At 69.6% G+C, this 13,492-nt stretch overlaps 1 protein-coding gene across 7 annotated transcripts in view; it reads right to left on the reverse strand.

The window, feature by feature from the left end:
* Positions 1-8,799: 8,799 nt before the first annotated feature.
* Positions 8,800-13,492, reverse strand: part of LOC140647288 (microtubule-actin cross-linking factor 1, isoforms 6/7-like) — a 28,012-nt gene continuing 23,319 nt past the window's right edge. For 6 of the 7 annotated variants that reach the window (XM_072851716.1, XM_072851713.1, XM_072851712.1 and 3 more), the window contains 10 exons: positions 13,090-13,278; positions 12,593-12,707; positions 12,337-12,503; positions 11,733-11,895; positions 11,313-11,467; positions 11,155-11,229; positions 10,627-10,744; positions 10,171-10,358; positions 9,970-10,090; positions 8,800-9,719 (listed from right to left, as the gene is read on the reverse strand). In XM_072851716.1, coding sequence (XP_072707817.1) covers positions 9,673-9,719; positions 9,970-10,090; positions 10,171-10,358; positions 10,627-10,744; positions 11,155-11,229; positions 11,313-11,467; positions 11,733-11,895; positions 12,337-12,503; positions 12,593-12,707; positions 13,090-13,278 — 1,338 coding nt within the window. In that variant the 3' untranslated portion in view covers positions 8,800-9,672. Of the gene's footprint in view, positions 9,720-9,969; positions 10,091-10,170; positions 10,359-10,626; positions 10,745-11,154; positions 11,230-11,312; positions 11,468-11,732; positions 11,896-12,336; positions 12,504-12,592; positions 12,708-13,089; positions 13,279-13,492 lie in introns of those variants that run through there. The other variant, XM_072851718.1, reaches the window with a different exon arrangement.

The following is a 13,492-nucleotide window of genomic DNA, read 5'->3' on the forward strand; positions in this document are numbered from 1 at the left end:
GCTACGCAGGGGCCGCAGAGATGGCTCCTGTGCCCTTATGAGTCCCATCCCTTAACGCAGAGCCCCTGGCTCCAGTGCAGAGTGGGGTGTGCCGGGGCTGGACTGGCCCTACGGAGGCAGGTGAGACCAAGCACGAGCGCTGCGGCAGGCCGAGGAGACCCGCTTGCCTGAGCCCCCGCAGCTGAGCCGGCTGGGTCGCAGTGCTGCCTGCCAGCATCTCTGGAGCCAGCTGCAAGGACACAGCCAGAGCAGGGCTACCCTGTGGTACGCACCGCTCTGCGTGGAGGTGGAGGGGAAGGGCACTGGCACGGCAGCTCCAGGGAGAGCCGGCACCACGCTGACCCTCCTGCGGTGGTCGCACTGAGCAGGGATGGTGCGGACCAGCCGTATCTTTCTGCCCTCACTGGCGCTGGGGCATAGATCGTGCCTGGGGCTCGCAGACCCACGTCCTTCCCCACGCCACCAGTGCAAATACACTAGGGAGTGCAGAGCAGCGTGCTGGTGCCGGTGGGTGCTGTGCCTGGGGCCCTGCTCACCGCGGGACCAGTCTCTCCAACGGGGCTCTGCGCAGCCCGCTCCATCCCCGTGCGCCCAGTCCAGCTCGTCCCGCGCCCCCCTGTCCAGGCCAGCACCTTCTCCTCAAAAGGGCACCTCTGTCCCAGCTGTGCTCCAGGCTCGCTGCCCATCCCAGGGGCAGCCAGGCCCTAACAGGCGCCAGCTCCGTCCGCCCCATGATGTCAGTGCGAGCGCGGCTGCGTGCGGGCTTGGATCTGCCCAGGCAATGCTGTTTGTGTTTGCAGGTTCAGGACTGCACCTGGCTCTGGTGCCAAGGGGTGGGGACAGCGGGTGGGATGGCCATGGGGCGCTGCTCCTGCCTCTGGGAAGGGCTATCCTGAGCCACACTGGGTGACGAGAGGGGGAGAGCAGAGTCGGGACTCGGGAGGGTCTGCGCCTGGTGGGGGGACTGCTGTGGGGGAGAGCGAGGGGCCTGTCTTGCTGGCTGAGAGTGGGGGGAGTCACTCTGCCCTGTGCTGTGGGCTGTGGGCTGGGAGCAGGGGGGTCCCCTGCCTTGCAGGGCTGGCTCCTCCATCCCGCAGGCTCATGCTGGGTGAACGCGCCCGCACGTGCCGGTGCTGGGCAGCCCCGCGCCTGGCGCCACACGCACGAAACACGACGGGGCTGGCGGCACCTCACCGCCGGCTCTGCCCACCCCGGTCCTGGGACCGTGCCGCCTTGCAGGGCTGGGAAAGCTGCTCCCGGCCCCACAGCCCTGAGATACCGGGTTAGATGGCGTGGGCTGTGCTGCGCGTGGGACGAGCTGGGCTCAGGGGTGGGCAGCGCCGGTGTGGCTGTGGTATCCGGAGAGCCGCAGGCAGATCCCCACATGTTCTAGACACAAGTCAGCCACTGGCACCAGAGCGCAGAGGGGATTTGGGCACTGCCGCCCGTAACACTGCGGCAGCTTGAAACCCCAATTCCCGGCCGGGCCGGGGGGCCAGGGGCAGGAACCCCCTGGGGCTGAGGTGGAGCCCCCTACCCTTCATGGGCAGGGGAGGAGGCAGCGGGCGTGCAGGCAGAGAAAGGACTCTTCTCCCTTTAGTCAGAAGGCGTCAGCCCCATGGAAACTTTTAGTAACCGACTCTGCCTACAAAGCCAGGGAGATTCCTGGCGGAGGTTCAGGCACTGGCACCTGCAGCCCTCCCTGGGGCCACGGTCTCTCCCCGACGCGGGCAGCTCTCCCTGGCAGCAGCGATTGCTGCTCCACGCCTTTCGCTTCTGGCTGCATCAGGAAATGTGCTGGGGCTGGCATGAGCCACGGCTCTGGATGGCACTGCATGCACGCATGCACAGCCCCTTTGTACCCACTGGCGCCGCGAGTCCGCGCACACCTCCCTGCCCGTGTGAGTCACCGCAGGAGGCTCTTGTACGCCCCGTGCACGGGCGAGCATTGCAGCTGTGCCTGCCCCACGTGTCTGCATGGGGGACGACCCCACGTGTCTGCACGCGCAGGGTGCACCAGCAGGCCGGCACTGGCTGGGGAGGGAGAGGCTGCTGGGGGCTGTGGGGAGGGACTGGGAGAAGGGACAGGTTTTACTGGTGGAGCGGGTGGCATGGTTTCAGGGAGAAGGTGGCGGAGGAGATGTCTGCTGGGGAAGGGCCGCAGAGCGTTGGGGACGGGCTGGGGCTATGGGTGGGAGCCTGGCTGGGCCGGTGGGGTCATCTCTGGTGGGACAGGCTGAAGCTGGGGGTGTTTCAGGGGGAGGGAGAGCAGTAGAGAAGTTGGCTGGGGCAGTGACAGAAGGGTGTTAGGGACAGGCAGGGTAGCTGGGGCACTTTGTGGGGGGGCCTGCTCTGAGCAGGGCAGGGGGTCAAGCCCAGCACTCCTTCCCGGGCAGTGTCGCCTGCCCAGCTGCCGCGGAGCAGGGGACGCGGTGCCTGGGTCCCACCAATGGCCGGTGGCAGACGGGCTCCTGCCTACTGACCTGCCCCGTTAGGCGCTGGAGTAGGGCTGCTCCTCCGCTGCGGCTGTGGGATGGGGGTGCACCCTGCCCCCGGGGGGCAATCCCACAGCACCGTGTACCCACCTCACTGGGTACTGTGGAACGGTGCTGCCGGTCCCCCGTGTGCCCTGCCGCACTGCCTGCCGCTTCCTCGGCACCCACGGCCCCACTGAGCCCCGCTGTGCCCCTTGGAGCCCCGAGGCAGCCCAGGCTTTTCCCTGGGAGCCGTCCTGCCTGGGCAGTCATCACCTCCTGCCCCACTCCCCAGGCATGCTGGGGTCAGGGACCAGCATCCTCCCGCTGTGCTCGGCCGCGGGGGTCGGCGGTGCCCAGTGTGCCGCAGCACCGTGCGGCTGTTGCCCCACGCCCGCTGTCCCACCCCAGCACCTGGCTGCAGCCCAACCAGACCTGTGGGCGCGGGCATTGCCGCATTCCTCGCATACCCGGGACCTGCGCAAGCGCCTCCGTCTGCCGCGGCCTCCCGGCACGGCCCCGCGACACCCAGCCAGGCCCCTCTCCGCTGGACCTCTCCTACCTGCCCGCAGTGGTTGCAGGACGGGCTCACCTGGCAGGTGCCCACAGTCCCGCTGCTTCGCCGCTGCTTCCTGCCTGGGACCAGAGCACGTTTAAAACCTTGCCCTTCCCCGCCCTCGGGGATGACACACCGGCCCAGCCCTGCCAGAAACACGCGGGCCAGCCCTCCCCGCAGCTCCCTCCGGCTTGCAGGGGGTCCTGCTGCACTCGGCCCCTGCGCAGGGCAGGGCTGTGAGCAGGGGCAAGGGGCTCGCCCGCCCTGAAGCGGCCGCAGCGTGGGCAGGTGGCCCTGTCCCTGCAGGCAGCCGTTTGCTTGGGCAGTGCCCTCCGCAAAGGAGGCGAGAGAACGCAGAGAGAAACCTCCACGGGGCCAGTGTGCCTGCGCTGCTCTCATCCCCAGCAGCCTCTCATCCTTCTCCCCATCGCCCCATAACCACCCCCTGCACCAGCAGCCCCAGAAATGCTCCTGCACCTCGTCCTGGTGGTGGCCCCCACCCAGCTCCTCTCCCACGGCAGCCCCTGCAGCCTTTGCCACCCAAGCCTGCTGCGTGTCTGTTTCCCGTTGACTCGGCTGCGGCGCCGTGTCTATTTGGCTGGACCCTGGGCTGCAGCTGCAGGGCTGAGAGACCCCAGACTTCCAGCCGCAGGCACCACGGCAGCTGGGGTGGAGAGGGGGACCCTTCCCCGCTCCCCCCAGCCTTGCCCAGGTGCCTGGATGTGCATGTGGAGCCTGAATTGCCCAAAACCAACCCATTTGCCACCTGAGTCACCCAAACATCCCTGCCTCTTTCACCAGCCCCACGCCCTCTCCCCGGACCCCGCACCCAGTCCCGCAACCAGCTCCCCGCCCCACCCCGAGCACCCCCTGTCCTCGTCCCGGTGCCAAGGGCACTCAGTGGGCCCCAAAAGAGCAGCGGGCACCGCAGATGGGCAGGGGACCTTTGAGCCCACCGGGTGCTGCGTGGTCACGCTGCAGCCCCCTCCCAGTACCAGCCCCGTGGGGCAATGTGCTGAGGAAGGGATGCGCACTGCTTGGGCAAGATGTTTATGGTGCGTGGGAGTGTGTTGTCTGGAGAGCTGCCGGTATCCAGGCACAGGGCTGGCCGGGCGAGCCTGCGGCGTGGCACGGCGGGCACACAGCCCCGGCTCCTGCTGCAGGTGCGGCTAACCCCCGCAGCGGTGGTGCGCCCCATGTAGAGGGGCATTGCCCTGGGACCGGCATGGCCAAACCCTCTGGGTGGTCCTGGGAGGGCAGAGGGACCCTCGGGAAAGTGTCACCCTAGAGCTGCGGAGCCAAGAGAGAGGCTGGCCCGGATGATGCCCTGAACCTGTGGGGTGATGTCCAAACAGGGGCAGCATCAGTGGGGCCAGTGAGAGGGGCAGGGGCTGCGTCCACCCTGGCAGGGCTGGCAGCTGCCGCCGTACCCATCCCTGTTCCTGTGGCACACGGAGAGGAGGTTGTGTCCCAGCAACCAGCGTGGGTTTCCGATGGCTGCACAGGCATTGCCAACGGTTGTCACAGAGGTGTTTTTCCCGGAAGGTGCTGAGGAGCCTTAATCCAAAGGCAAACAGGGACGAGTGTGGCCGCTGCCACAGAGGGCTCGGCACCAGCGTGCTGGAGCGGAGCCGTCACCCCAGAGCTTCCCGCCGGCGAGGCTGCGGAGGTGCTGACCCGCTCACCCTCCGGCGGGGTCCAGGCCAGCAGTGCCCCCCTGCAGCCTCTCCGGGGCCCTGCCAGCCCGTGCCGGGAGCGAGGACGGCCCCGGGGCCGCAGCGGGGCCAAGCATGGGCACGGCTGGCTCATGACCGGGGAGCCTGGCACAGGTGGCCGATGGGGCTCTGTCTCCCTGCCTCGCTGCAGGGACAGGCGGGGGGGGGCCCTCGGGCCCCTGCCCCGGGCAGCACGGCTGCTCACGCAGGAACCAGTGCACTGTGCTGGGCTGTGCTGGGCTGTGCTGGGCCGTGCTGGGCTGTGCTGGGCCATGCTGGGCCGTGCTGAGTTGTTCTGTGCTAGGCCTGCTGACGCTGTTTTGCTTTTGCCTTTTTGGGCACGCTGCCCAAGGCAGAGGAAAGGGTCTGGTTACAGTAATTAGCAGTAATGTGTGGTTGCAATTCCTGCGTATGCATTCGAACTAACCACATGTCTTAACTAAAGCATCTCAGCTACGTACAAAGACAGGGAGCAGACCAGCCTGGGCACCTCTCCCCTGCCCGTGGGCGGCCGTGGCTTGGGCTGGAGGTGGCTTCAGGCTCCCGAGAGCCTCGGTGACACCCCTGCTGTGCCGGTGCCAACAGCAGGAAGCAGAAAGCTGCCAACAGCGGAGCTGGTTCCTGCGGGGAAGGAGAAAGCCCAGAGGTGCAGGCATTGGGATGCGGTTGCTCGGTGGTGCAGGAGTCACCCCACAGTGGGAAGCCCCACGTGGGTGGGTCAGTGGGGATGGCCAACCAAGCCAGGTGTCACTGGTTGCACCGCCAGAGCCAGCCTTGCCCGGCCACCGGCAGAAGCTGCAGGAAGGGTGCTGAGCCCAAGTGGGAGCAGCGGGGGTTTGGGTTGAGCCGGCAGAGAGCAGCGATGGGTCCCAGAAGGGGCTCGCGGCCATCACTGCACACGGCCGTCACCGGGCCCAGCGGCTGCTGCTCTCCCCACCGCAAACCACGCTGCCGCCAGCCGGGCTCCCTTCCTGCTGGGACACGCCACCCAATGCCTCTAGCGCAGCCCCCAAGGTGGGGCAGCCCCCGGTGCTTGCCCACGCTGCCTGGCATCACCAGGCTGCACGTCCCCCTGCACCGTGTTTGTCCCAGCCGCCAGCGGTCTGGGCCCACGGACGCCCCGAGGTCCGGCCTCTGCCCCAGCCAGCCCAGCTGTGCCCCGAGCCAGCAGCAGCAAAGGGGCTGGCTGGCCCCACGGCTCCAGGGGCTCTGGGGGTCCCGAGCACCGCTGGTGGCACCAGCAGGATGGCAGCGGCAGCACGAGGAGGATGGGCCAGCTTGGGAGCGAGTCACCACGCTCCCCATCCCTCTGGGCGTGAGCCGAGGAAGGGGCGAGGCGGTGCGGGAGCACAGCCCGTCGCTGGCTGGGACAAACCGCGCCGGGGCTCGGGCCAGGCGCTGAGCTCAGCACTAGGAGATGCCTGCTGGGGCTTTGCTGCCCGATACCTGTGCCCACACGCTCAAACGCTCCCGCACAGGTGAATGCAGGTGCTCACACACAGGCACAGCCGTGCACACACATCTGCCACGCAAGTGGCTCTGCGCGCTCACACGTGTGTGCTCGTACGCGTGCTGGCCCCAGCCCAAGAGCAGAGCGGGCATGCCGACACCGATCTGCGCGGCACCAAAGCCTCCAGCCCTGCCAGCTTCCATCGCCACCGTGCCACTGCCTTCAGCCCCGCAGGCGTCCCGACCCCATGCCCAGATGGTGGCTTTGCACAGGCAGGATGGGGGCCTGGAGGGCTCTGGGCTGCGGGGTCTCACGCCTTGCCCAGCAGCACCATACCCCGGGCACTGGGTGAGGGCTTCGCGTGGGCTGTGGGTGCGAACTGCAGGCAGGAGAGCCCCGTGTCTGCAGGTGGGAGCCAGAGCAGCCTGGGGACACCGCTGCGCCGCGAGCAGGAGAGCCAGGGGAAGAGCGGCAGGAGCTGGGGCTGCACGCCCCGGGGCTGGAGGAGCTGCCCCGGCACGGGCTGGGGGTCGCTCAGCCGGCTGGGACCCTTGGGGTTCACACCCTGCTCTGCCCCTGGAGAGGGGAGGGGAGGTGTCTGGGAGGGGGGCGAAATCTGAGAGCGCTCCCCCTTGCCAGCACCCAGGCCCGGAGCAGGGCCCTTCAGCCCCCGCAGCACGGCTGGGCTCTGTTGGGTGGGATGAAGCAACTGCCGCTGGTGCGTGGCTCCAGTCTGGGGCTGGGGCGGGTGTGTGGGACACCACGGGGTGGGCCCGTCAGGTGGGGCAGGCCCCGCTCCCAGGGTTCCCACAGCCGGGGCAAGTGCTGTGGCGGTTGGGCAACAGGGAGGCACCCGCCTCCCCTCCCTGCGGCAGGGGCCAGCTGGCTCTGCAGGGCACCCGCCAGCGGGAGGTCTGCTCCGCCACCTGAGCAGAGCCCCGTGCGACCTGGCTCCACCGGACGGCACGGCTGTGGGGGCTTGGTCCAAGCGCCCAGCCCTGACGGTGCCCGTTTGGGGCTGAGCCGCCAGCCCCGCTGTCCCGCCGCTGCCTGCTCGCTCACTGCCCCAGGAGCAAGGCCGTGTGCTTGCTGCTGTGTGGTGCCCCTCTGCCAGCCCTGGCACAGGCTGCGAGCTGTGGAGGTTCTCCCAGGGCATCCTCCTCTGCGCCACATCTCCCCGAGGATGGTGCAGTCTCGCTTGGACCCTGTGCCCCGAGCCCGCATGCTCCGGGTCTGTGCGTCTGTCCATCGTCATCCCCATCCCTGGGTCCAGCCCTGATGAAGCTGCGTTGCCGGCGTTTGTGTGGCTGTGCAAACACTTTGCAGTTTGCGTGTGCACCCCAGCCACCCCACACACATTGTCTTTGCTTCCCAGGCCAGAGTCATTGCCTGGGGCTGTGGATGCAGCTGGCGCAGGCCGGTGGTGCCAGTGGTGCCGGGTGTGTTCCCCCAGCTGGGAGTGGCGGATGAGATTTCCATAGGCAGAAGAATGTGCAACGCAACTCATGTCGGCGGTCCCAGCCTACGCTGGCAGCACAGCACGGACCATCCCGGGACGTGTTGGCGGATGCTCTGCCCCACGGAGGGTGGTGGGGCTTGGCACTGCTCTCGGGGGGCTGCCAGCAGTGCCAGCGGCGAGGGGCTCTGACCCGCACGCGGGGCATTTGCAAGGCTCCTCCGTGCGTGGTCGAGGGACATGCCCTGGCACAGGCTCTCCGGCACGTTTCCAGACCTGGCCCCCTTTGGCTGCTGTCCAATGTAGACGTGTTTGTTCAGAAAAAAAAAATGAGTGTGGAGACAGTTTTAGGGGACAACAGTGCAGAAACGGGACTGCAATCCGTGAAGGCATGGCCAGCCAGCCAACAGGACCGAGATAAGGGAGGAGGCAGCGAGGCAAAGCCCCAGCCCTGGCGGGGGATCAGAGGAGGACCACAGCAGCCCCGGTACGCGGGGGTCTTGGCTTTCCCCAAGGTGGAGAGGTGTTGGGCAAGGGCCGTGCTGCTGCAATGCCTGGGGACAGTCCCCGTGCACGAGGTGTCCCCACCTCCGGGAGCGGGGACACAGCCAGTGTCTCTAGCTGCCCCATCCCAACTGTCCCCCAGCTGCCCCGGCGTGGGACCGGGCAGGCAGACGGACGCCACCGCTGGAGGGGACCGCACTGGCCGGGGACCGCGCGGACGCTCCTGGTGCCCTCACGGCTGCGGGGTGGCAGAAGGGCAGCCAGCACGCAGGGGTGGGGACACGCCGTCTCCCAGTGCTGCCCGCCATGGGTGTGGGCTCCCGGCCCCGGGCAGAGGCGCTGGGGCACAGCAGGAATTCCAGCAATGCTTTCCTCGGAAAGGAGGTGACATGGCGCGCGCAGTGCCTGCTGGCACCCGCTGCAACGCCCCAGGCTCGCCAGCCACGGCTCCAGCACTGGGCGTCTCCGCCAGCGGCATCCAGCCGTGCCTGGCCACTGCGTGCCCTCACGCCACGCTGCATGTGCACCGGCTTTGGCGATGCCACATCCCCCCGCACCGCCCGGCTGTGGCGGCCCCTTGCCCCAACAGCGGGGTGAGTGGACAGACAGACTGACGGACTGCAGCAAGCCCCGGGTGCTCATAGAAAAAGAAACCTACTCTTTATTGTGGCTGACAGGGCCGTGCCCAGCCAGGGTTACATTCAGCTCTACTGCTGTCCGGTTAGCGGGGTGACGTGAGCATGCGTCAGCAGGGCAGGGGTCCCGCCGCCCGCGGGTGCTGCAGGCGGGATGGGGGCGCGGGCGCGAGGGACCCCCCCCACCCGTGGCAGCCCCAGCCCCGCCGGGGCAGGGGGGAGCTGTAGCCAGGGCCCCATATGCACACACCGAAGGCCCAAGGGGTGAGGGTTAGCACCAGAAACGGGGCTCTGCATCCGGTGAGGGGCCCCGGTGCCCAGGTACTGAGCCCAGCCACCTCCCGCCAGGCCGCGGGCAGCAGGATGGGGGGCCCCGCCAGCACTGCCAAATGCCCGGGGCGCCGGCAGCCCCCGCAACGGCACAGGAGCCTGGGGGAGAGGGGTAGGGCCCAGCCTAGGGGCGTCCGGCTGCCGCGGCCCTGGCTGACCCTACAGCAGCGGGATGCTCCCAGCAGCCTGCAGCTGCCCCGGGCGCCCGGAGCGGGGCATCGGGGCTCGGCCCCCCAGCGCTGCCTGGTGGGGCGGCGGGGCGGTGGGGCAGGGGGCCGTGCCAGCCAGAGCCTGGGGGCGGTTTGGTGTGTGTGTCGGGGGATGCTTGCATATCTGCTGGGGCCAGGCCCAGCGGGATCGGTGACGGACAGACAGCTCAGCCCTTGCCGGTGGGCACCCACTTGGGGGGCCGCAGCGCTGGGCCGGAGACCCGCGGGGTGCACGGCCGCGGCTTTGCCATCCTCCGGCCTCGGGGCGGGCAGCCGCCGGGGAGGAGAGTCCTGAGTGGGGCCGGCCGAGGGTGCTGGGCGCCGGGCGGGCGGCTGGGGGTGCTCAGCGGCAGGGGCTGCAGCGCTCCGGGGGGGACCCTTCGGGCGGCTCTGCAAGGGCGCAGAGGGGCTGGAGCGGCGCGCTCTCCTGCACCCCTGCGCCGGTGATCCTAGGGCCGGGGGACAGCCCCGCTGCCCTGCCCCACACCACCCCACCGACTCCGGCTCCCCCCGTGCTTCCCCAGCCCCGCCGGGCCCCCCCCCGGCCCCCAGCCCCCTGCCCCGCGGGGCAGGCAGGGCGCAGCCTGCAGCAGGCTGCCGGGGGCGGGCAGGGGACCCCCCGCAGCGGCACGGCCCTCACCTGGGGGTGCCACGGCCAGGCTCTCCTCGGCTGCGGTGAACTGCAGCTCAGCTCCGTCAGGTAGCAGGGAGCCGCGGGAGCGGGGGCACCGGTCTCCGGAGCGTGTCCTCCGCAGCACCGACTGGGGAGGGAGAGGGTCAGCACCGGCGGCAGTCAGGCTGGAGGGGTCGGGGCTTCTGGGGGGGGCTCCCCAGCCCTTACCTTCCTGGCCAGGGGGCTGCTGGGGGCCGAGGCACTGCTGTAGAGGCTGAGGCTGGAGTTGGAGCGGCTGGGGGACAGCACTTTGGAGGAGGGGGCCGACTGGTTCCCCGCACACTTGGCCGCGGCAGCCCCGAAGGCGTCTGGGGACAGGTACTTCTCGTTGATCTTCAGGTTGGTCCTTCCCTTCACTGGGGACAACAGAGGAGGTGAGTGGAGCTGGCGCTGGGGCTCCTGCGGCCCCGGGCCAGGCAGTGCAAGACCTTGGGGAGCCTGGTGGGCTGCGTCCCACATGGGCACAACCGGCCCTCGTGGCCCCGCAGGCATCGCACCCGGGCACAGGGACGCCTACCCCACCAAAGCCGGGGCTCTCCTGGCCTCAGCCCACTGCAGATCCTCTTGGCCGCAGAGCCGCGGGTGCCCCGTGCCCAGCGCCCGGCGTGGGAGGTCCATACCCACCTCTGCAGGGGTCGTTCTTCACCAGGAACTCGTCCAGCGCGATCCAGCCCCCGCCGACCCGCACCATCAGGGTGCTGCGCAGGATCCGCACCATCCGCAGCTGCTGGGACTCCCCGAACTGCGGGGGAGAGGGATGTCAGGGCAAGACGGGGACCCGGGGGGGTTCGGGAGGGCTGGGAGCCAGGGAGGGGGTGCCAGAGCAGGTACCAGCACCCAGATCTGCCCATCACCAGGCCATCAGGTCCCCTGCAGCCCCTCCATCCCCGCCAGCACTGCCCTCCCTGCCGTGCCACGGCATGCAGCGTCTGGGGCCAGCAATCCCGCGGGACATGGGGATGTGCCCTCTCCCTGCCACTGCAAAGGGCCTGGGGCAGGGAGCCACAGCGCACGGGGAGCTGCGGGACCTCTGCATGGTGCAGGCTGTGCACAGCTGTCGGAGCAAGCCCGGGACCCTGGGCTGGGGAAGGGGGGCTGCTGGCCGCAGCAGCAGGGCAGGAGGTGGCGGCAGCGGTGCGGGTCGACACTTACCCGGTACCTGTTGGCGCTGATCTGCTCCACCTGGAAGCGCTTAGCACAGTTGCACTGGGCCACTTGCCTGTTCACCTGGGGATGGCACACTCGGCTCAGACCCGCAGTGGGGCCCCCCACCCTGCCCGGCCCCAGCCGCCACAGCCCCCCTGCCGTACCTCATCCTGGATCTGGTCGGCGTCGGCGGTCCGGCGCAGCGGGTCCCGGTTGGGGTGCAGGGTGCTGACGAACTCGTAGTAGTCGATGAAGCCGTCGCCATTCATGTCAAAGATGCTCGCCACAGCGTTCATCTCCAAGACGTTGGTGGGGAACTCTGGGGAGGGAAAGGGACCCTCAGCCCGCCGTGCCCTGTGCGCCCCTGCTCCGAGGCCAGCCGGTGCCGGCACCAAACCCTGGCCCCCTTCCGAGGGGGATCCCAGCTGGCAGACCCTGTCCCTCCCCATCTCCCCTAGCACTGCCCCACCTCTCCCCGAAGCACCCTTCCCCCCGCTCTCGGGGGAGGGGAAGCCCCGTGGGGTGCACCCGCCCCAGGAGCCAGCCCCAGCATCCCACCCCAGCCCAGCCCCGGGGGCACCCACTGGAGGAGAGGACGCTCTCGATGAACTCCCGCTGGCTGATGCGCCCGTCCTGGTCCCTGTCGATGCCTCGGAAAACATCCAGGACACGGGACTTCATTTGGCTGATCCACTGCATGTAACGCTTTCTCCAGACCCCGAAGTCAAAGTGAGCAAACTCCTCCAGCTCAGAGAGGCACAGACGGGAATTAACACGCCGGCAGGAAAGCCCCCCCGGCCCCCCCACCGCATCAGCCTGGGTGACGGGGCTTTGCCCCGCGTTCGGGCTCAGCCCGGCTGCCGTGCAGCCAGCCCGCTCCCAGTCCTGACCCTGCTGAGGCTGGCAAAGGGGTCTCTGCCCAGGACCCCCAGCTCTGGGTCGCAAGGGGAGCCACACCAGCTCGTGGCTGTTGGGGTGCACCCACCCCTGCCCGCAGGGATGCGCGGGGACTCCCGGATGCAGGGACGGGGTCTGGGAAGGCTCCCGGGCACTGCCTGCCCCGTGCCACGGACCCCTGGGGACCGTCCCCATCCACCTCCGACCCAGGGCCAGGGGCTCCCACTGACAGAAGGCGAGGCGAGCTGCCCGCGCCCCTCGGGGCCACGGCACCACCGGGGCTGCCCCTACCTCTCGCAGGCGCTGCATGGCCGTCTCCAGCCGGTACTGCCGGTCCAGGGCCAGAAGCCAGAGCTGCTGCCAGCGGTGCAGGAGCTGGGCCATGAGGGGCGTCTGGGGCTCCAGCCCCCCGAGCGGCACCACCGGTGCGCCCTGTGCCTTCCCCGTGCTGCGGCGCCCTGCAGCCCGCGGAGACAGGCAGTGAGGGCACAGTCGGGGGTCCCGCGGCACGGCGCAGTGCGGCGCAAGGGGCAATGGGGGCCCTTACGTGTGGCCAGCCGGCGGGCAGCCGGCGGGCCCAGCTCCACGGCCAGCTTCCGTTTGCAGCTCTTGGTGACCTTCTCCACGTCGGGCTGCTTGCGGTTCAGCTCCTCCATGAACACCTGCCGCAGAGTGCCGGCACTGAGTGCCCGCCAGCGGCACCAGCAGGGCCCCCAAGCATGGCCCGCCGCCCTGCCGGCACAGCTGGGGCAGGGGGCTGAAGCTGGGAGCACGGCCACCCGCAGACCAGTCCTGCTGCCCCCCTCCCCGGGACCCTCCTGCACCAGCAGCCCGTGCAGCAGACCCGGTGGGCTCGGGCTGCAGCTGCTGGTGTGCGTGAAAGATGCTGCTGCGTCGCTGCTGCGTGCTGGAGCTGTATCCACGGCCTCAGCCTGGAGCACCCGAAAGTCCTCGGTCAGGTCGAGCGCTCGCCTGGGACCGGGCAGGGCGGGGGGGACAGCACGGCCCCCTGTGGAGGGGGGAGTTGGGGTCAGGGTCCCTCACCGTGTGCTGGGCATTGAGCTCCTCCAGCTGCTCGGCCTCCTCTGGCAGCGGCTCCTGGTCCCGCAGGCTCAGTGCCTCCTCGGCGGCCGTGATCCAGTCGATGAGCTGGGCCATCTCCTCCCGCTCGGCCGCGAGGCTGGCTGTCTGTGCCTGCAGCCGCTCGCCCTGCTGCTGGGCCCAGCTCAGCACCTGCGGGCACGATGAGAGGAGCTGGGCCACGAGGGCTGGCAGGGGGGCTCGGGGCTGGCTGCCCCGCTGCAGACCCCGGTGTCTGCGGCCCCGACCAGGCACCGCAGGGCCACTGGTTCAGGGGGGACGAGTCTCTGCACAGGGAGCCGCGGCCCATCCCTGCCATGGGGCAGGCGCACGGACCCCTGGCCAGCAGCCCTAATGACTATGGGGC

This window comes from Ciconia boyciana, chromosome 2, assembly GCF_034638445.1.
Source record: "Ciconia boyciana chromosome 2, ASM3463844v1, whole genome shotgun sequence".
In the NCBI taxonomy this organism is placed as follows: domain Eukaryota; kingdom Metazoa; phylum Chordata; class Aves; order Ciconiiformes; family Ciconiidae; genus Ciconia; species Ciconia boyciana.